The sequence below is a fragment of the Siphateles boraxobius genome, unplaced genomic scaffold (assembly GCF_051911475.1).
Source record: "Siphateles boraxobius isolate OS27281-9 unplaced genomic scaffold, OSU_SipBor_1 31, whole genome shotgun sequence".
NCBI lineage: Eukaryota > Metazoa > Chordata > Actinopteri > Cypriniformes > Leuciscidae > Siphateles > Siphateles boraxobius.
In genome coordinates this window covers 5,463,183-5,486,783 of record NW_027508931.1, presented here as the reverse complement: position 1 = coordinate 5,486,783, position 23,601 = coordinate 5,463,183, and the positions used below count along the sequence as shown (strand labels likewise).

Genomic DNA, 23,601 nt, shown 5'->3' with positions numbered 1-23,601 from the left:
TCAATTTAACGCATCCTTCCAAAATAAACAAACGTATTGATTGACCCCAAGCTATCCCTTTAAATGAGCCCTTAAATGGTGTCAAAATGTTCTTAATAAATTTTAAATAAATAAATCTTAAAAACAGTCAAATATATTTAAATACCCAGTACTAATAAAACCAGATATGAAATACCCAAAACTAATAAAACTGATAACCGATATGTTGCCTATTGTGCATCCTTAATACTGTGCAAAGTATTCATGATGCATACTGCAGAAATAGTATGGTAGTATTCAGTTCTAGACATAGTGACTGACTTTCTGAAATCTGAAAGTGATGTTTCACCTCTTCACATATTAAACAAGGTATGTTTTGACACACTTCGATCTTTGAGTTGCTATCGCTTAGAGGCACGCAAACATACAGACCACCGTCAGTAGAGTTGTTGCCCTCACAGTTGTTGGCTGTCATGTCTGGGTTAATTAGAAAAGAAAAAGCCAGTGGAGTGAATCCCCATCTGACCCAGGATGAGCAGAGGTACGCCGGCTTCCAGCACAGTCCCCATTGATCAAACTGAGCCGTGTAATTGAATTAGATGAGCCGCTAGCAGCTACGGCTTGCCAGGACCAGTACCACGACTTATTCACATTCCCTTCAGGGCAAAGCACAGCGGAGTAGGGGAGGAGGCTAAAAGGAAAATTAAAGAGAACAGAGTGCTGGCATTCTGGAGGGAAAGACAAAGAAGGGAAAGTAGAAACCATCAGTTTTTTCCAGTTGACATGTATCTTTGTATGACATTAGCATTGCTCTTAATGGGTTTGTGTATACAGAAAAGGAAATACATCACAGGGGACATTATAATGTCCAACTGAATTGATTTAAAGGCTGCTGGAACACTCAATTTCCATCCAGAGCACATCGCAGCTGTGCTGTATGTTTTTCTAGATTGTTTTGATTGGCTACATTTTGTTTGTAAGACAATGATCTGTGTGAGCTTGTTTGTTAGCCATATGGTAGAGAAACATAATTCAATTCTAGGGTTTTAATGTCTCCCATCACTTTATCTTTCTCTTGGAGGTTTTTCTGTATTTTTTGCTTTTGTGTGGTGGAGACTGATCTCTTTTAGAAAATGTGTATACTCTCCTGTGTTTGAGCCGGATGGACCGATCTACATACATATTTCATTTTCTTTCTTCTTCTTTTTTCTCTCACGAACCTTTTTGAATTCGCTGGCCAAAGTTTTGACGAGCCCACTTTTCCTTTCTCAGACGGATTCTCAAGGTTTTGTTTGTAGAGAAGGACTGGTTTAATCAGCTCTCTTCACTCCCTTTGTGAGCATTTGAGGGTTTTTATGTGGGAGCTTTGGTGCCCTTCTCTCTTTCAGAGGCTTCTCGCTGGTCACAGTTTATCCCTCCATCGATGTAAACTCAGTAGAGAGAAACCGGAGAGACTGTGCAGAAGAAAGAGGCCGGTGTGTCGATACATCTGTCTGGAGTATCTTCAGGTATTACTCCTTGCTTGGACATCTGTCTAACATTATGTCTGCCATTCTATATATTTATCTACCTCCCTGTCTATATCAATGTCATTTATTCCATGTATCATTCTATCATTCTGCCTCTATTGCTGCTGTTCTGTCTTTCTATCGTTCTGTGTGTCATTCCATCATTCTGTGTCTTTCTATTTTTCTATCTATATAGTTTTACCATTCTTTTTTTCTATAGTCTTATCCAGGGGTTAAATTGGGATTTATTATGTGGGGGTGCTCTCCTCTCCCTAGGGGGGTCCGGGGGCATGAAAATAAACCATTAAATAGCACTTTCTGGAGAGTTTTGTGCAAAGAAATGGAGAAATTGAGTATTACATGATATCTGAAAAACTGCAAGGTATATACTTTGCATTGTTGTAGTATCAACAGGTATTAGACATTTAGCATTTACATTACTGTTAATCAGTCATCACTTGATTACACATTTTATTACCTTGTTATGATATAGTGACCCATACAATGTGCCAAACATAATGTGCCACATGAAGAGACAGTGCAGAATATGACAGTAGCAACAGCTGAGAAGATTTGGGTCTGTGGTGACCAGGTCCACCTCACACACACTTCCTTCTCCCATTCTTTCTCTTTACTACTACTACACACACACACACACACACACATCCTACTCTGCATCATTTCTCATCAAGATATGCACACGTCACAAAAATAAAATCAATCTATCCTTGTGTAAAGGTTGCTTGGTAGCTAAATGTAGGTCTAGCAAGTCTTATATTTCTGTAATTCACACAGATCAAAAACAAAAATGCTGACTGAATAGATTGCTAGTTTATTTTGAGTAGCCAGCTAGCAGTTCTCTTGGCAGTTTGCTTCCGGTGTCTGAAGTAAAATGCTCAAAACATCTCCTGAGAAAGATCACATGGTCAACCTAGTCTTGGTTATTTAATTTTGATTTAGTCTTATTTTCCTTACCTTGTCATTCAAGGCCAGGGCACTTTTTGTACATTTCTGGAACTTTTGCGCGCTTCCACATCCGGCGCAACTACGGATCTCCCAGGAATATTATATATCGCTGCGTTCATTTATCCGTGTCACCTAGATGCGCGTGCGGTGCGCGATCATGGTCGGCTGACAACGATATTAAGCAGCTAACAAGAATACGACCGTGTTCCGATTGTTCTCAGAGCTCCGCCGAGACAAAATAGACATGCCATTTCAAAAAATTTTCATTTATTGTCAGAAATATGTTTTCAAAAGCATCACTTTCATCAAATTTTATGTGACATAATTTCCAGTAGGCAACTGACTGCAAACGAACAGGCTTAAGCCTGTTTTATGCTTCTGCGTCGAATCGACGGCGTACCCCCGCAGACCCCTCTGCGTCGCCGCGAACCCCTCCGCCGTAGCTCGACGTGTACCTCCAAAAAAATGTAATTACGCGTCGAGGCGACGCAGACCCCAAGGGCTGTGATTGGTCAGATGCACCGCGATGCAACTCAACCTGACGCAGAACCATAAAACAGCCACGGCGCCGTAGGAGTGACGGCGCAGCTACGCCGTGGAGTTGCCTTTATGTGCCGGGGCTGAGCCCCGGAGAGCCCCGGCCCAATTTAACCACTGGTCTTATCTATCATTCTAATGTTATATCATTCTATTTTATACCATTTTAATTTTTTCTGTCATTTCATCATTCCATTTTTCTGTCTATTTTACAGTGTCCTTGTTACGTTACATATAGTTACTGTAGTAATAACTATGAATTATGCATAATTACATGCAGCCAACCCTAAACCATACCCTATTCCTAACCCTAACCCTATAGTATTGTTATATCACTCTATCTGTCTATCATTCTATATATACTCTAATTCTGTCATATAGTTCTATCTTTTGTTCTAAATATTTTTCTATAATTGTCATTCTGTCTATCATTCTATATATCATTCCATGTATCAATCTTTCTATAGTTTAATAATTCTGTTTTTATATCATTCTGTCTTTCCATTGTTCTATCGTTCTACATGGCACTCTGTCGATCTGTTGTTCTAGCTAAAACACGTCATTATATCTGTCATATTTTATTATATCATCCTATCCTTCTTTCTGTTGTTCTATCTAACATTCTTTCCCTTTCCCTGTCTGTCTGTCCTTCTATAATTCTATCTGTCAATCTATGAATTTAACATTGTCTACTTGTATATTTCTTTCTTTCTTTCGTTCTTTCCTTTCGGCATAGGGATGAGAGTGTCAGGTTGAAGAGGATCAATTGAAGGCTTGTCAGGGTTGAGTGCAGGGCTGTTCAGTGTGGACAGGAGTGCTGTAACCGTGGCCTCAGTTCTCCTAATCAATGCAATAATCACTTCTACCTCTCTCACAGGCCCTGAAGCGCTGCTCGCTGTTTGCTGAGCATTTCTTTCATCTGCTGTCAAACCGCAAAGTGCTCGGAGGGGAAGGAGAGTGGGGGGAAAGATAGCAGTTTGTCTTAGAATGAATATTTGGGAACAATTAGATGAGTTTCTGTTCTCTGAGCGGAAGATGAAGTACCATTAAGTGTATTTTATTGTGTGACACCACTGTTGTCAGTGCTCTTGTACAGATGACCCACCTTACTTAATTACCTCATTAATGTTTCATCCCCATTAATGATGTTTGAGAATGGTCTCTAGAGTAAACTAATGTAGAAGACAAGTGAAGGAGGAGAAAAGAGTGGGGTGTAACTTTGAGATCAGATACAGAGGACACGTTTTCTCTGAAAGCACTTTAAACAGGAAGATTTTCATCTATGAAAGGTTCCTTTTCATGTAAAGTATTTCATAAGTATAACTTTCAGGATAGCCTTTTCCAGTTCATCATCATTTTCACAACCACATCACATAGTACTTTTTAGTTTGCACCAACTATGAGTGTTTTGTGGACAACATTTAAGGAAGTGTCTATAAAAGGTTGTTTTAGCACTGTATTTCACACTGATGTTAGCAAACATTGCACTTCCTGCTTGCAAATGTTCCTTCATCCTCATTCACAATCTTCCTGTGATACCAAAATAATGCACAAAAAATAGATGGTTGGGTTTGTATCATCAAGTAGACAAGTTGGAAGAATGTACCATTTCATTACTGTAGTGGTCTGCTTCTGCTGCCTCACATTGTGTAAAAGACACATTTGTATGACTGACAGGAGCACAAGAAGTCCAAATTCTCATCCTTCTCCATCTGTGACAGCTGATGTATTGTCTGCTCATCTTTAGACCAGTTTTCTCTCTTTGAGCTTGAATGAAAAGAATGAACTCATTCAGCATAAATACCGCTGAGAACGCAGCACCCTCCTTGCCCAAGAACACTTTAGCTGATTCCTGGAAGTTTCCAAAGCTTCACTTTTCTCTGCTTTTCAAAAAGGAAGGAGGATTGACATTTACAAAATATTGTGCTTTTGTGGTCCCCCAAGCTTCCTGCAGGTGGTTTGGTCCTTCTCTGACTAGTAAAGAGCAGGTTACATCCCAGGATGCACTGTTTCTCCTGTCGCTTAACCTCCCACAGTCAAATTGAAATTTTGTAGAATGTAAATTTTTCAGCATAAAATGCACAAATGGGTCTATTTTTTAGATTTTACGAGCTGTTATGTACCAGAAGTTAGACCATTGGACTCTACGTGTTACCTCACCTCTTCCCATTGTTATATAAATGAAATAATTGCATCCTCAGATTTGTATGAAGTGAAGCCCCACTGGACTCAATTGCACAAGACTTCAGAGACTTGCAAATGTGTGAGATATACAGATGTACGACTTTATCAAGTGGGAGGACAGGACATTGTACGATGCATTAGTCTAATGTATTGGTGACGCCTTTAAAAGGTTTTGAATGAGGTTAATTTATCAGAACTTTATAGCTGAGTGGGAATCTATCCAACTGCTGAGACTTTATATATTTCTGAATGCTTCAGTAAAATGTTCTCTTTCTTTGTCTCTCTCCCTCTTTTTCAGCATAAAGATGGTGCTCCTGTGGACCGCTGGGGACATCTTTAAGACCATGTATTTTGTGATCAATGAAAGCCCCACTCAGTTCTTGGTCTGTGGTGCGGTACAGATCTTAATTGACATTGCCATTCTGCTCCAGGTGGGCTTCTACGGCCAGGACACTAGAATTAAATTGGGCTGAACTCACTACAATAATGATGGTCATCAACACCCCTAAACAAGGACATACTACATGCTGCATACCTATACAAAACTACACGCTCTTACTTTTCCAGTATTTTTGTACAAATACACAGTGGGGTTCAAAAGTCTGAGACTACTATGGAAATGTTTCTATTCTGCTTTTCTTTTATTTAATATAACTTACTAATTTAATAATGATATTAAATCATATATTTATCTATCATTTTAATTACTTTTTTTAAACGAAAAACGCTTTATTATAGCATGACAATTAAAGTAAAAAGTTCAGTTGAAAAAATGTTAATGGAAATGATCTGACCTTTTGTCACTTTTTGTCAAATTTTTATTGTTTTGTAAGTTATGTCACAATGTGTTTTTAATTGTATTCAAAATCAAAAAATAAATAAAAAAAATCTAGCTTTATTTTTCATTTTGCCAGATTTTCATTTTGGTCAGTCTTTTAAACCCCACTGCATATTTATGTTTATTATATCTTTCCTGAGTTCATGTTTTTTTTTCCTCTCTCTTTTCAAGATTTTTCACATCTAAGTCTGTCCAAAGAAGAGTGAACAGGCCTTAAATGAACCTGCTTAAAAACAAACATTTAACTAATCCAGTTTGCACATTTACTACAACCTGACAAATGAATGACCTTTCACTTTGTTATTTTTATAGTATTTGTCTTTTTGCTAGCTTTTGTGAGAGCCAATATGCTTTTAGTGCAATGAAATTGCTTGGAAATGCATGTGCCAAATGCATCTGCTAGAAACTGAATTCAAACTGCTAGCTCATTTGTCAACCAATTGTGGTCCTTTTTCATTTTAGAGCACTTAAATGATTGTTACTTGCATAGTTGCACACGAAAATCCATATTTTAAGCAGCAGATTAATGTTAGACATTTAAACCTGAGCCTTTGAGTCAAAACCAGTTGCTGATGAATGATTTTATTACCAAACTTTAATTACCTAACTGTATCAGTGGAACAGCATGATGGTATACCATAAATATATAATGGAAAACTGATTTATCATGTATGATTGCATTGCAAACAAGAAAAACAGATGGATTTGTTCTGTTTAATTATCACAGATCGATAGCCTCTTTCAGCAAAGTCATCTTGCTAGAGGATCACTTTACTATTCTTACCAGCATTTTGCAAATGGAAAAAAAAAAATTACCCAAAGTTTTTGACTCAGAAAGTAGAATGGTAATGCGTAATGGTCCAATGAAAAACCAGTTGCAGTTCATCGTAACCACACAAAGCCATTGATGGGCAATTTTTGAGCCATCTTGGGTTGATAGTCTGCTATATCCTGTAAAGATGGCAATGATTACTTCTCCACATGACCACAACCAGTCATATATCGGCCATGTTTATCCATGCACATCACGCCAAGTTGAAGAGCAGTCATGCCCTGCAAATAATTGACATTTGGACTGTTTTTATATGGGAGTTGATGGGACTGGTGGGGGAAAAAATGCAGTCACCTCAATTCTGCTGCTGCAGCAATGAGGAGTCTTCATCATAAAAGAGTTCCACTCTATCAAGTTACCGTTCACATCAGCACTTGAGTTATGTACTATTTATCACTGCAAAGAAAAGGTCACTATAACTTTAAATCCCACTATAGCGCCAGGCTACTCAGGGAGGACTACAGATGTGGCCTTAAAAAAGCACTTTCCAATTCCATCTCAGTTTTGGCTCTCTTTCTACCTCCCGCCCCATGTTTCACTGTAGGGATTTTGACACTGCGATAGACTGATTAAGCCTGGTGGCTCCTTTAGCATTAGTTGAACGTCAAAGTTTAGCCGTTGGTTATTACAGATGGTCACAAAGCCACTGCCTCTCAGCTGTTTTCTCCCTACATGGGCAGGTTTTTTGGCTTTAGTCCTCATTGTGCTGAGACTTTGCTTGCGGTAAATCTTTGTTCTGTTGTGCTGTTAATCACCACGTCAACATATCTGACCCCAGCTAAGGCCAAAGCCACTGACACATTAATTCACAGGAAAATACAGAACAGATACATTGTATTATTGCAATTCTGTGCAAGACATATGTTTGGATGTCATTTGGAAATATTTGCATTTAGAATGTACTTTTTTACATTTAAGTTAAGGTGGCCTCTTGGATAATGTACAGTACCATTCAAAAGTGTTTTTTTTTAAGGATGCCTAAGATACATTAAAATTGATTAGGTAAAGTAAAGAAAGTAACTTTCTTTTGAAGTTTATGTTAATCAAAATATCTTGAAAAAAAATATATCGTGGAAATGGATTTTTTCCACAAAAATAGTAAGCAGCTGATAATAAATAAGAAGATAATAAGAAATGTTTCTTGAGCAGCAAATCAGCGTATACAAATCATTTCTGAAGGAAATGTTTTTCCTGAAAATTATGCTTTGCCATCGCACAAATAAATTGCATTCTAAAATGTATTTAAAGTCCCCCTGTAGTCAATAATTGTATCCCTTAAAACTCATCTTTGATAACCAAAATTACATATTTAAGTGTTTTTTCCTTGAAAAGATTTGTTCTCATGCCTTAAAATAGCTTAAATGTAACTCTACACCCTTGCCTCATTTAGTATGGTTCTACTTTATGCAAATTAGCCCGCCTCCACTCACTCACACCAGCTCAGAGATCCACTTGTTGACGATAACGCGTTGTTGGGAACGGTTACAAAGTAGTTTGTGACGCCAGAAACACCAGCGATTTCAAGCCGCGAATTTGAGACTGTCTTTGGTTCACTGTTGTTTTAAAGAGAAAATACTCAGCAGTGGTGTTGAATTATACATTTGCACATGGTTTGTCTTAAAGCATATTAAAAACACCACATAGACAAATAAACAACATTAAAAGTTTGATTTTCACCACAGGGGGACTTTAAAATAAAAAAGTTATTTTAAATTGTAATATTATTTCACAATACTGACCCCCAAACTTTTGAATGGTAGTGTACACGATTTTTGTCCAATCAAACGGTCCCATCTCACACCAATACACTCCTTGTGAGAAAATTTTAATTGATCAGAGGTTGAGAGATTTTTTTTTTGAGTTCATACATGTATTTCTCAATTATGAGAACTGACTTTGGTTCCTGGATGTTTTACTTTAGTTTGAGATATCTTATGAAAATTTATCTTTTTCTCAGAAGAAACATTAGAGAAGCTGTAGTCTTCATTTGCTCTCCATTTCTTCGTATTGGTGTCTAGGAGAAATAACTGAGATATCATAGATTTTCTTTGCTCTTTCTTTCTTTTGGGCCAACTCGTATGACCATTCTAAACTTCTTACAATCTTGCTGAAAAAAATGGTTGTTACATCAAAAGACATTCTTGTTTTGTTCAACAATCACACATATGTTTCTATTGTGTGTTATTTTTTTCCAATTTTCATTGTTTTGTTAGTTGCACATGACTGGTACAGTAAATAGCTTTGCCATGCTTTGTAATTCTCTCATCATCAGTGAGGAAATCACACTGATGAGCAAGATAACGGTCTATTATGTGTTTAATGTTGTGTGATAATGACCATTTAATGTTGCCTTAATGGTCTGAACATTTTTGCCATTCTTTTTAAAAAAGGTGCCTTAAAAAGTGACATGACAAGAAAATTTTTAACCTGTCATGATGAATATGCAAACCTGCAAATGCTATCCTGTTGCATCTTAATGAACCCACAATGTCAGCATGATATGTAACAATTGCTTGTTGAATAAATATTTTTTTCATTTTATTTACTACATTATTTGTATTTGCAAAGCAACTTGCAACAGCAACATACTTGATTTAATAACATGTGATGCATGATTGCACATTTTAAATCACTTGTAAATTGCTTGTGTGACCAGTGTAGTGGGGTGTAAAATTAAAAAACCAAGTTCCTTCCTTTTCCGATTCTGTATTAAGTGTGTGTGACAGGAGACAGTGAATGATCATTATTAATAATACAGACAGCATCACTGATCAGAAAGTTTTCGGCTCTACCGCACCTCAATGACCCACGGTCCTGAATTTGACAGTACTGCACTCTACATGGCTTTACATTCCTTTGGTGTCAGCAGTGAAAGAGACTCGGTATGAAATATTCATGTTTGTGGGGAAGACTGGATTATAGATGAGTCTAAGCCTGCAGGTATATTACCTCATACCTCCATTAATCGAAGTTCCATACATTAATGATATGGTACAGGATGTCACATTGATGACTGCGGGAATCGGTGTTCCTGCTCAATCCCAGGAATTGGGATATTCGGTGGGCAGAGGAGAAGCCTGATGCAGGGATAGGGAAATGACGGATTGAGTTACTACATTTGATCATTTTTATCTCCTTCTGTAGACACAGTCCATTACAACGATGAAAGCAGACGTTTCAGGTTTCAAATGCTCCAGTAGCACAAAGACAAGCAAGGGGGTTATATAGGCCAACTGGATTTAAAAAGTTTGGGGTTGGTATGATTTATTGATAAAAAATATTTCATTTCAATGTTGAAAACAGTTTTACTTTCCGTTTTAATCAATTAGGCAAGGCAAGGCAAGGCAAGTTTATTTATATAGCACATTTCATACACAGTGGTAATTCAAAGTGCTTTACATAGAAGAAATTAAAATAATCAAAAGGAATCAGAATAATTAAAACAGTTTAGAATAAAAGATAAAATACAGAAATAATCACATGAAATCAGACTAATTAAAACATAAAATAAAATACAGTGCAAACAGTCGGACGAACAGTGGCACAGTGCTCATTCAGTAAATGCACAGCTAAACAGATGTGTTTTGAGTCTGGATTTGAATATGACTACTGTAGGAGCACATCTAATCTCTTCTGGAAGCTGGTTCCAGCTGCGGCTGGCATAATAGCTAAAAGCAGACTCGTCATGCTTAGAGTGAACCCTTGGTATTTCTAGCCGATGTGATCCTAATGATCTGAGTGATCGGTTGGGTTTATATTCAGTGAGCATATCTACAATTTATTGAGGTCCTAGGCCATTGAATGATTTATATACCAGTAATAATACTTTAAAATCAATCCTAAATGTAACTGGCAGCCAGTGTAAAGACCTGAGGACTGGTGTGATGTGTTCATATTTTCTGGTTCTGCTCAGAATCCTAGCAGCAGCGTTCTGTATGAGCTGCAACTGTCTTATGGTCTTTTTGGGAAGGCCAGTGAGAAGTCCATTACAATAATCCACCCTACTGGTGATGAAAGCATGCACAAGTTTTTCTAAGTCTTGACTGGAAACAAAGCATCTAATTCTTGCAATATTTTTCAGGTGATAGTATGCTGATTTAGTTATTGCTTTGACATGACTACTGAAACTAAGGTCTGACTCTAGAGACACACCCAGATTCCTGACTTGATTTTTAGTTGTTTGACCCCTAGACTGAAGGTATGCGTTCACCTTGAGAACTTCATCTTTGTTTCCAAACGCAATGACTTCAGTTTTGTCTTTGTTTAACTGAAGAAAGTTTTGGCACATCCAATTGTTTACTTCAATGCATTGGCAAAGGGAGTCAATGGGGCTGTAATCGTTAGGCGATAGGGATAAGTAGAGTTGTGTGTCATCTGCATAGCTATGGTAAGCGATTTGGTTCCTTCTCATTATTTGGCTCATTGGGAGCATGTACAGGTTGAATAGGAGTGGCGCAAGAATTGAGCCTTGAGGGACTCCGCATGTCATGGATGTCCACTCAGACTTATGGTCTCCTATACTCACATAATAACCTCTGCCTCCTAAGTATGACCTGAACCATTTTAGGACTATCCCAGAAAGCCCGACCCAGTTTTCCAGCCCGTCAAGAAGTATTTTGTGATCGACAGTGTCAAATGCAGCACTGAGGTCGAGTAGTACCAGCACTGATAATTTGCCTGTATCAGTATTTAAGCGAATATCATTTATTATCTTTATGAGCGCGGCCTCTGTACTGTGGTGCGGTCGGAAACCAGATTGAAAATGGTCAAAGTATCTGTTCGAGCTTAAGAATTTGTTCAGCTGATTGAAGACAACTTTTTCAATGATCTTGCCTATGAAAGGAAGATTTGAGATCGGTCTATAGTTGTTTAATATGGTCTTATCCAGATTGCTCTTTTTAAGGAGGGGCTTGACAACAGCAGTTTTCAGGGAGGTCGGAAAACTCCCAGAGAGAAGTGAGGCATTTACCACTTCTAGGAGATCTGCTTCTAAGCTGTGTAACACATTTTTGAAAAAAGATGTGGGAAGTGCGTCAAGGGCGCAGGTTGATGTTTTTAGGTGCTGTACGGTTTCTTCCAAAATTTTGCCATCAATTTCTTCGAAATCAGACATAGTGGCTACTTTCTCAGGCTGTTGTCTGATCTACCTGACCCCAGCGCAACTCAAGGATGAGCTGATCACCTTTCTGATATTATTGATTTTCTCAGAGAAGAAAGAAGCAAACTCACTGCACTTTCTCACTGAGAGCATTTCACTGGGAATCTGGCTTGGGGGGTTTGTCAGTCTCTCTACAGTATCAAAAAGAGTGCGCGTGTTGTTTATATTGCTGTTTATAATATTCGAGAAGAAAGTCTGTCTAGCTTTACCTAGTTCCTTATTGAAAGCATGGATGCTGTCTTTGTAGATGTTATAATGGACTACAAGTTTTGTCTTCCGCCACATGCGCTCTGCTTTTCTGCATTGTCTTTTCATATTTTGCACTGCTGTTCAGTTTCTCCAAGGTACTTTTTGTCTGCCACTCTTCTTCCTGACTTTCACAGGAGCAATATCATCAATTACACTCTTAACTTTTGAGTTAAAAGAATCAAGGAGAAAATCAACAGAGTCAGCAGATAAGCTTGGTGTTAAAGATATAGCCTTCATAAATAGTACACGTGTTCTCATTTAAGCATCTCTTCTTGACAGACACAGATCTAGCTTCAATGGCAGGAGAGATCAATATATCAAAGAAAATACAAAAATGATCAGACAGTGCTACATCCTTAATAACAATTGATGAAATGTTTAGACCCTTACTGATAAGTAAATCTAGAGTGTGTCCAATATTATGTGTGGGTCCATGTACATGCTGAGTCAGATCAAAAGTTTTTAAAACAGTTTTGATTTATTTTGCCATATTGTTTTCTGCATTATCTATGTGAATGTTAAAATCTCCAGCAATGGCAAAGCAGTCAAACTCTGAGGAAATTGTTGATAGCAGTTCTGTTAAGTTCTCAGCAAAAGCTGGAGAATATTTTGAAGGCCTGTAAACAATGATAAGTAAAATGCGTGGAACACCTTTTAACACAATACCCAGATATTCAAAAGACGGGTATTTCCCAAATTATATTTGCTTACATTGATAGACATCTTTATAAAGAGCAGCTAAACCTCCGCCTCTTCTGACAGCTCTGCAGACACTCATAAAAGTAAAGTTAGGAGGGGCTGTTTCATTGAGGACTGTTGCACTCCAACTTTCTTCTAGCCAAGTTTCATTTAGCAACATAAAATCCAGGTTGTATGTGGTTATTAAGTCGTTGACTATAAGTGATTTATTTTTAAGTGAGCGGATGTTTAAAAGTGCTAACTTAACAGTCTTACTTTTTGTCCCCACAGCAATCTTGGTATGTCGTGTAATAGGCACCAGATTAGATGGGTTTGCTGTACGGCTTTTGAAGGCCTTAGACTTTCTATCATGTAATCGAACAGCAATAGAAAAAGATACAGGCACACTGGGTTCCCGCTTGTTCTGTAAACATATGAGAAAGTTATTGTTATCATAGCGGGGACCCGACACATATCACTGAGAGCTGGTATCAGTTGTTTTTGGTTCACCTCGAGCCGCCGGAGGAGGGTGTGGGCCCTGGCGCTGTGGCAGAGGCCGAAGAGCTCTCACAGGAGGAGGGGGAGGGCGAGCTGGGCCCGCAGGCTTTGGTGGTTGTGGGGCCTGGCGTTTTTTGGTTGGCATCTGGGGGCTCGCAGCAAAAGAGTGGGATAGTCTAGTTCCAGCATGCAGCAGTTGTTTCATTTTCTCTGAGAAGCACAGAAGTGGAGATGCTGGAGAGAGTGATAACGTTTCCGGTGAGAGGGGTTTTTGCTCTGGTGTTATTGGAGGCTGTAATATGCTGTCCTGGTTTCCCTGGCTGTTTTCCAGAAAGTCGTCCTTGGGTGCTGTATCTTGGAGAAGTGCTAGTAAGTCACAGTCTGTCTGTGGTGAGCTCTGTGGGCAGGGCTCAGCTGAGATTGTGTCCGTGAGCAGAGGTTGTTGTGGCTGAGTGGTGTTATCACTGTCCTTGTGTGATGTGTCAACCGCATGTCCATTCAGGTGCTGAAGTGAAATCCTGTGGTCATTCATACTGTATCCAGGTGTGTGTGTGCCATTCAGGTTGAGTGGATTGGCACACATTGCAGAAGGATGACGGAGGGAGAAGTAGATATTGTCCTTTAGCACTCTTGAACCAAGTTTGTTTGGGTGGTGGCCATCCTGTTGAAACAGTTGCCTCTGACTCCAGAAAAGATTGAAGTTGTCAATAAAGTTCACTCCTTTTATATTGCAGGTTTTTTGCAGCCATGTATTATGCCCAAGCAACCGTGAAAACCTGTTTGTTCCTCTTGCTGGGAGTGGTCCACTGATGAATGTCTGAACTTTCAGTCTTTTAAGTGTTTCAAAAAGTTTATTGAAATCCTTTTTAAGAAGTTCCGACTGCTCTTTATGAATATCATTCTTCCCCACATGAATGATGAGTCGATTTGCAGTCTTATGTTTCATCAGAATGTTCTGAAGTTCCCTGTTTACATCAGATGTTGTTGCTTGTGGAAGGCAGCACGTTGTTGTAACCCTGCTATTAATGTTTCTGATTACGGAGTCGCCCACTATCATAGTCCTGGGCCCGGCTGCTCTCTGAGCTGAGTGCCGCTGTCTGCTCGACCTTGAGCCCCAGTTAGCATCAGTGTTAGCTACTCGCTGATTCAGTCTGTGTTCGATCACATTCATCAAATTTGGGGATTCCTCATTCATTAATACTTCAAATCTGTTCTCAAGATGTATAGGCGGTGGTAGGAGACCAGTGTTTGCAGTCCTTGTCAGAGCCGTATCTGGGGTAGAGGATGCTACTGCAGTAATATGTGATGCTCGTGACAATCTGATGTCTCGAGTGCCTTTGGGTCTCCCACCCTGTTTGTGCCATCGATTAGTAAGTCGATTGGCTTGTTTCTCTACACTCAGTATGGCCTGTCGAGAAGCACTAGATTCATGGGACTCACCGGCTGTATGCTGAGGACATCCATGACGAAGCTCTGTTGTGTGTTCCGTGTGGTTTGGTGGTCCCGCAATTAACTTTGTTTCAAGAATTGCAATCCTTTGTAAAAGTCTGTGGCAGTTGGAGCAGCAAGTAGATTCCAGAGGAGGCATTATCTTATCCTTATGAATGTAGGCAGTTGTGTTTTCTCTTCCCCGGAATGTAAGCTTTCAGTGGGAGGCTGGTCGAATAAAATAATTCTGCTTTTTTTTGTAGTAATCCAAGCGTTTGAGCACTGTGCTGATTTGCTGAAGTTAAAATTAGGTGATAAAAGGAGATAAAATATAGAAATATAAAAGCGATAGAGCAAAGTGCGGAGCAGTAAGCCAGAGAGTCCGAACAGTAGCTGAGCAGGAAGTAAAAAAAACAATTAAATGTGTCATTGCTGAATACAAGTAATAAAAAAAATCTTACTGACCCCAAAGTTTTGAACGATAGTATGTTGTGGCAGGCCAATGTTGGAGAAAGGAGCCCAGGAGCAAAGAAGTAGGTCCCAGCTGGGAAAAATCAATTATGAGTACTTCCACCTGTTCACCATTCAAACAGACGGGTTGGTTGAGAGGTTTAATCAGACCGTAAAGCAAATGTTGAGGAAAATGATTGAGGTGGATGGGAAAAACTGGGATCAGTTGCTGCCCTATGTTTTAATCTTCATTAGGAAAACCAGAGTTCCACGGGATTCTCACCATTCGAACTTCTCTATGGACTAAAGGCCCAGAGAGTTGATGGATATTGCCAAAGAGGTCTGGGAGAACCAACCATCGCCACATCGCTCTGTGGTAGAACACGTGGAGCAGATGCACCAGCGGAGGACTCAGTTGAGGCGAATTGTTAGAGAGCACATGAAACGGGCTCAAGAGGCCCAAGCACGAATCTGCAACAGGGGGGCCCCAACTAAGAGAGTTTCAACCAGGAAAAAAGGTCATGGTGTTGGTCCCCACCCACGAATGCAAGTTTCTTGCCAAGTGGCATGGGGCGTATGAAGTGGTTGAACGAGTGGGTCCAGTGAACTATAAGGTGAGGCAGCCCGGCAGGCTCAGGGTCCTCCAGACCTATCATGTGAATTTACTCAAGAAGTAGTATGACCCAGAACAATGTCTGCTCTCCACCCTGTCATCCCAAGTACCCATGGAAGTGGAAATGGTAGCCCAACTAACCCCAAACCAGAAACAAGACCTCAGAGAGATGGTAAGCCAACATTCAGATACATTCTATCTACTGCCAGGTTGGACCACAGTGGTGTACCATGACATAGTCATAAAGCCTGGGAAGAAGGTGAGACTGAAGCCCTATCGCATAACAGAAGCCCGAAGAGAAGCAATCGTGAATGAAGTAGTAAGGAAGAGGTTAGACTTGAACGTCGAGGAATCCAACAGTGCATGGTCAAGCCCCTGGTTCCCAAGCCTGATGTCAGTGTACGATTTTGTAATGATTTTAGAAAATTAAATGAAATCTCACACTTTGATGCTTATCCTATGCCCGCATTCTCCACCAACTGTGACATGTCCCCAAAGCAAGGAGAGGTTTCAGCTGCCACAAAACAGACGGGGGCAGCGTTAACAGAAACTGCCTAAAATATGTAATCAAATAATCAAAAAATATGTAGGATGGCCAAAAGGGATCCAAACTGGAACTTAGGTTCTAGGTAAATATCTAGGTATCTGGTTGGATTCATCCCTGTCATTCATCACACACATCAATAACCTTCAAACAAAAGTCAAAGCTAGACTAGCCTTTCTTTTCCGTAATAAAGCCTCCTTTACCCATGCTTCCAAATGCACCCTCGTTAAGACGACAGTACTGCCAATTTTGGATTACGGCGATATTATCTACAGAATGGCACCAAAAACAGCTCTAAAAAAACTTGACACAATCTATCATTCAGCCATCCGTTTTGCCACTAATGCACCCTTTCACACTCATCACTGTGACCTGTATAAACTGGTGGGTTGGCCCTCCCTTTATACCCGGCGGCTCCATCATTGGTTTCTCCTCATATACAAGACAATTCTGGGCAAGGCACCTCTCTATTTGTCATCCCTACTTCATGCCGCTCATAACACCTATCACACAAGAGCAAGTAATTTGATTAAATTCAGTATCCCCTCTACTTCTACTACCTTTGGACGTAATGCCTTCCGCTTTGCATCAGTACATGACTGGAACATACTACAAAATACCCTGAAACTTACATCTCTGATCCCAATCTCCACCTTTAAGCAAAACCTAGAAAATTACATAGTTGACTCTTGTTCCTGCTGACAATCATGAACCATATTTATACACACATATTTAAGCACTCTATTCCTTTTCTTTTTCCCCTTTGTTGTCTATCTTTTTTTAATTTAGTTGCTTGTTTATGTGTTATGTGTTTGACTATGTACAGCTGTACAGTATGTTCTTATTTATTCCTGTAGCCTCTTGGCCAGGTCATGTTTGTAAATGAGAAGTGGTTCTCAAACAGTTTACCTGGATAAATAAAGGTTAAATAAATAAATAAAAAGGTTCTTCACGGTCTGGGGTACTTGTGACAGCTGTGTTCCCACCGGCCGCTTGAACACTAGGCCTCCTTGAAGAGAAAAGACAGAAGAAACAAAAGGCAAATTTGGTAAAGCAGAGTTTACAAGGTTAACTGTGTCTTTTTTTACTCTTCAGCCAGTCTCACTCTAGGACTCCCTGTGCTTCTCACTCTAGGCCTCCCTGTGCTTCTTCTACTCATCCTGTGGTTGTCTGCACACAGGACCATCTTCTTTTTGAGTGAAGCACAGATCCCAGATTTATAGTTGCCTCCATTGGAACATTATTAGCTACAGCTGTGAGTGGTTCCATGTTTGAAGGGTGAACAGGTGAAAGTACTCATAATTGATGATTTTTCCCAGCTGGGACCTACTTCTTTGCTTTTGGGCTCCTTTCTCCAACATTTATATTGTTATTATTTAAATTGTTGATTACTAATGCATCATGGTAGTATTTGTCTTTTATTCCAGGCGATTTTAATGATCAACCATATACAATAATTACTTTACTCACATACAATATAATACATTATTGTAAAGACTCTGGGGCGGATCTAATCCGTGGGGAATTTGCATATCATAATTAATAATTGGTAATTAATAATTATTCATACATGTTTGGATTAGATCAGTCTTACATGTTAATAAAACTCCCGATAAGGGGTGATATGTCATTTTACCTGCATGCATGTCTGTGTATCCTTGCAATTAACCACAAGTTGATTGCAATTAACTACACGGACCACGTCTTACAAAACAGGCTAAATTAATTAGCTCAATTGTCAGACTAATATTTGTGGGACTCCACAATATCATCTTACTTTATAGGATTTCAGGAAAAGCAATTCTGTGGCCACAAGAATTGGGTTTCCTGCCCTATAAGCACATACTCTTTAAAGTATCTTTAATTTGTAAGCTTGTTGCTATAAGATCTTTTGGCACTTAAGGGACTTGAAAATGAGCCAAAAGGCAGTACATCAATCAGATGAATATAATGGATTTAATAAGGCAGAACTACTTATGTATTTACTACGGTTACATGGGATATATGTATTTACAAACATAATAAACAACAATACACGATAAGGCATCGATGAACGAGAAATGCATAGAGTGTGGACAATGGAAACACGTGTGAGATGGGAAGAGGAAGAGAGAGAGAGAGCATTGGCAACATTCCCCCTGACAGTCCCCTGTCTGTAACAACACGAAAACATCATCTTAATGCTTCTTAGAAGCTCTATAAAGAGATATACTTAAGTTTCTGGGTCTCTCTGTGTCGCGGCATTCCTGCGCGTGCGTCAGCGGAGTCCTTTAGGAAGCGTCACTGGGTGCTGCTTGGCGCGCGTGTTGAACGGAGTTTCCAAGTCTTTGGGGTAACATTACCAAAGGAAAATAGTTCGGCTAAGTTCGTTTCACTTTGTGGAAGTGAACAGAGTCGACTACGGAAAACAAAACTTTGACTAACAAAGAAAAGAAATAAAGATCTCTACAGGGAAATCACGCGGAGTTAACGTCACATCTTCGCATGGCTGGTGAAGAAGCGTGTGTGCGTCTCTCGCCACGTGGTCACGTGCGCGTGTTTCTCCTTCAAAACGAGCGCGCGCTCGTTTAAAGGTCCCTTGTAGATGGATTTGCTGAAGAGATATGTCACGCGGTGTTCTTTTCACTCGTCGATTGGAATTAAACACGGAGACTTATCTAAGACTGAAAAACACAAACTAAACTAGAAACAAATAAAAGAAAGGCGAAGAGCTCGCCCGGAGGCGAGACCTTACATTATGAAACAAAGATAGGCGAAGTAACAGAGCGAGCGGAGGGGGGAAGCGTCATTTATCACCTTGGAGAAATCCGGCCTCTTCCTGTTGACTTGGCCAATTAGAGGGTTGGAATTTCACAGGCGGGACTTTGGTTTTTATTGCTCTTTGTCTAGGAGAGAGACATTTGAAACCCTAATTTCGCCGGTGTTTAAGAGCAGAATCTTCACAATTCTTATAATACTAATGTGTCACAAGTTTAGCAAAATGTAATGTCAATTAACAAATGGGGAATGAAGATTGGAGTTTATCGAGACCAAACTTGCCACAAATGGATTTGGTTAAACATTAGTTGGCAAAGTTTAAAACATTATCGCATTAGAGTTGTCGAGAAACATAGACCAAACCACAAAAAGGCAACTCATGAAATAGGGAACTTAGATACATTGTTCATACAATTCTCAAGTGGATATATAATAGCATATATATATATGAATACAGGATTCATTTCTCCTCCTTGGTTAGAATTCAGAGAGAGCCACAGTTCTGTGAACATTCCTTTGGGTCGTAAACGCTGTTATCTAAGAACACCAGTGATGTTAGTTTTGGTCTCTTTTCACTCCAAAGATGGAAAACATAGTAAACTATATTTTACTGGATATTACTGTACGTATTCTGATTGATCACACCGAAAGCATTCTGGAGGTGTCCAGAACTATGTGTACAAGTTATGGGAATAGACAGTTATATTTAAAATGCATAATGAAGGTATTTATAATTCACCTTAAGCTACGATAAAATCATAGTCATTCCAATGTGACATGGGCAAATGGACACACAAAAAAAACACATCGAATATATCTGGTTAAATGTCTTTTAAAGAAAAGAAGTTCCTTTTCGCTTTGGAATCCACTTCCTTTGGGAGACATAAAGATAAAGACATAAAATGTCTTGTAAGCGGACACCATGCTCTGTCCTGAGTGTGGTCTTCACTGGTGGGGGAATGTGTGTGTGTGTGTGTGTGTGTGTGTGTGTGTGTGTGTGTGTGTGTGTGTGTGTGTGTGTGTGTGTGTGTGTGTGTGTGTGTGTGTGTGTGTGTGTGTGTGTGTGTGTGTGTGTGTGTGTGTGTGTGTGTGTGTGTGTTTGGGTTAATTTACATTCAGAGATTTTTGGTGTTTAGCAGAATGTATTTAGTTATTCAGATTCACCCACTTAGCCCAGTCCTTACAGTATGATAGTGAGAATTTGAGAATTTTTTAAATGTGCTTAATTGTCTTGAAAATAATTTCACTATGTAATGGTCTGGAAAATAGACTTTATTTTCTTCTTGTAAAAATGTATTTAATATTTTTTTGTTCTTCTGATGTTGGGGCGAAATGTGACCTGGGCATGATTTCATTATGAGATTTACCACTTTCACCTGTGTTACATGGAGATTTATGGGGAAAAGAATCGGGTTGATTTCTCTGATATCCACTGATAAATGACTCTTGCTCAACTCTTTCGATGGAATTTCTTATGTCATGTAGATTCAGAACATCTCTGCTATGATTTAAATCTGTTCTTGAGATGTCCTGATAATTGCTTGTTTATAGGTGGGTTGACCTGACATTATATGATCTGACCTGAGTTATGGTACATTTGTCCTTTACCTTCAAATAATTTTTCCCATTTATATACAGTTACGTGAGAGAAAAGGCAGTTTTGTGTCATCTGTGAAACAATTGATGTTTATATTAACTTCCTTTTGTAGACACAGAAATGTTGCCAAGGGAACCATCCTTCAGCATGATGTGTATGTTACCTAACAATAGTGCAGGTGTCATATATCACGGGACATTAGCTACTTTGATAAGGTCAGCATGTCAGAAAGTGTGTACTGTACAATAATGCAATGCTGTTTGAGGTTCTTAAAGCGTTCAGTGTCTAGATTCAGATGGCAGTGGGTGATGTATGTGGGCAGGATGCAAACCATCAGCTAATGGGGTCAAAGGGTCATGCTGTACTTTAGCTCTTCACTTGAGATACCATTACAGGTATCATTACACACGTATGCACGTGACAGACAAGCTGTAGCTCTGTAGGATTTTTCCTCAGATGGTCAGATAATCGATAATCAATCGTCAGTGAAGATGAGTATTCTTAATATCTTGGGTGCTTTCAAGTTTACTCAGCCAATGTGGAGCACTTTTACAAAATCAATGATAATATGAATGTTTTTATATCAGACTAATATGCAGAATGAATATGTAAGGGATAATCCCAGACTAGCAGTGCATTAAACTATTTTAATGCAGGATGTGGAGGCAAGTAATTCAGCGATTCAGTAGCAGCGAAGTTAATTTATTAATAAAAGTAATAGGGCAGCGTTGACAAGAAGTTTCTGTGCTCCTGAATATTTCTGTGTGTGTGTAGCACGATCTCTGATCTCTAAGTGTGAGTCAGCGAGGTGTGTGTGTGTGTGTGTGTGTGTGTGTGTGTGTGTGTGTGTGTGTGTGTGTGTGTGTGTGTGTGTGTGTGTGTGTGTGTGTGTGTGTGTGCGCGCTTCAATTAAATCAATGAAACGGTTTTATTGCACACCTTTCAGCCAATCAGAATCAATTATTCTGACAGACTATGGTATAAATGTGTATGAAATATAACAAATTTAGTAATTTTGCAATTGCTAATGATGTACAGTAAGCTTTAAAGGGGTAGTTCACTCAAAACTTAAAATTATACCTGTCCTTATTTACTCAATCTCATGTCATTCCAAAACCTTAAAAGGTTCTTTCAGTCGAAAAATAAATAAATAAATAAATAACCTGTTTAGCATGAAAGTATTAGGCAAACATTTAAGACATTTCTTCTCATATTACCTTTTTGGGGTTCTTTAAAATTGACTGAAGAAACCTAGGTTTCTATAGAACCTAATTGATTTATTTTTATTTTTATTGTGTATGTGCTTTTCAAAACAACATGGACCCCACTGACTTTCATTTTATGGATAAAAAACACTCTTTCTTCTGTGGAAGACAAAATAAATGATGTCATACATGTTTAGAATGATAATCACACCTTTTTTTATTTTTTAAATTATTCTCAAATGTAAATAATGCAAAGCCCATAACTAGTACTGTCAGTTTGTTGTCTTTGCATCCTTTTGTATTACTTTATCAGTTTCCCTATCTTCCTCTATTCCTGTCCTGTGTGTGAACAATGACTTGATTAGACACTGGAGACTGGCTTCACTGTGTGATGGAGAGGCCCTATGATCCTATTTGTTTTAATCGTTCATAAACGCCTCTTTCAGTCTAGAATTATTCAATCTGTTAGTGTAATGAGAAGGTCTCAAGCACCAGAAGAGGTAGAAATATCTTCCTTGTCGCTGCATTACACCTGGCTGAAAACTGCACCATTCAGCTTAACTGCAGGGAAAGCAATTGGCGAAATCAGGTTTATTGGCAAAATTTACAGACTTTCAGCTGTTTGCAATGAACAGATCAAACAAAAGTAATTTAAATTGCTCAACACAACAAATTTTTCAAGTGGTTTCTCCAAATTCAACTAAACATGCGACTTCTGCAGTCTCAAAATGATTCAGTCCCCTTGTAGCGAATTAGCTCTATGAAATATTAATAACCAATCATAACTTGTTATAATTGATTTTGAATATTTGGGTCAGTTAATCAGATTAACTTGATGTAGCTACATTACCATTACAACCAATTACTCAGTTTATTCTGTGAACCCTCAATATTGGTTATTAATTAATTAATAGAAATGTTCATTTCCGGGGCATGGGAAATGTTTTTCTTACTAAGTACTATAAGAGCAAATAGACAAGATCTTATATGATTAGTGACTCAGAATATGAGCTTGAGACACGGACAACTTTACGTGTGATATGAACAAGACTTTATTAACTAGACCAAACATTTGAAACTACTCTAACATACCCATACATACATGCATACAGTTTACCAAGGGAAAGAGAGCTGAAGAAGAATACAGGAAAGCAAGAAGTTATAGCATTGTTTGAAATTCAGCAGATCAACAGCCTTGAGCAAAGCATCAGTTTAGTTCTAACACGTCCTTTAAAAGGTGTAAGGATACTTAATGTTCAAATAATGAGACTAAGTTTGATACTTGCATGTCTCGCCCATTTGAATTAAACTGTCCTGATGCAATTTGTTGAGGCTCCAGTTGATCTTTGTTGATGTTGTTTTGTTGAGAGAGAACCAGTTGAAGTCAGAGGATCTTTGGTGAATGGAAAGACAAGGCCGCAGCCTGGCACAAGCTTGGGGTCCTTAGAAATCTTCTAGTTTAGCATCATCTTCACATCAGGACTTCTCAGGAAGGACCAAGAGAAAGTCAACGGGGGCTCAGAGAGCCAAGAGCGTCCAGAGAGAGAGAGAGAATCCAGAGAGAGAGACTGATCTTGATC

The 23,601-nt window shown here is 39.0% G+C and overlaps 1 protein-coding gene across 9 annotated transcripts in view; it reads left to right on the top strand.

The window, feature by feature from the left end:
• LOC143696818 (solute carrier family 66 member 2) overlaps nucleotides 1-9,546 on the top strand; it is a 53,471-nt gene extending 43,925 nt beyond the window's left edge. For 3 of the 9 annotated variants that reach the window (XM_077193546.1, XM_077193547.1, XM_077193545.1), the window contains 2 exons: nucleotides 5,473-5,605; nucleotides 6,184-9,546. In XM_077193546.1, coding sequence (XP_077049661.1) covers nucleotides 5,473-5,605; nucleotides 6,184-6,198 — 148 coding nt within the window. In that variant the 3' untranslated portion in view covers nucleotides 6,199-9,546. Of the gene's footprint in view, nucleotides 1-5,472 lie in introns of all 9 variants that reach the window. The other 6 variants (XM_077193541.1, XM_077193538.1, XM_077193542.1 and 3 more) reach the window with 2 other exon arrangements.
• Nucleotides 9,547-23,601: the final 14,055 nt, after the last annotated feature.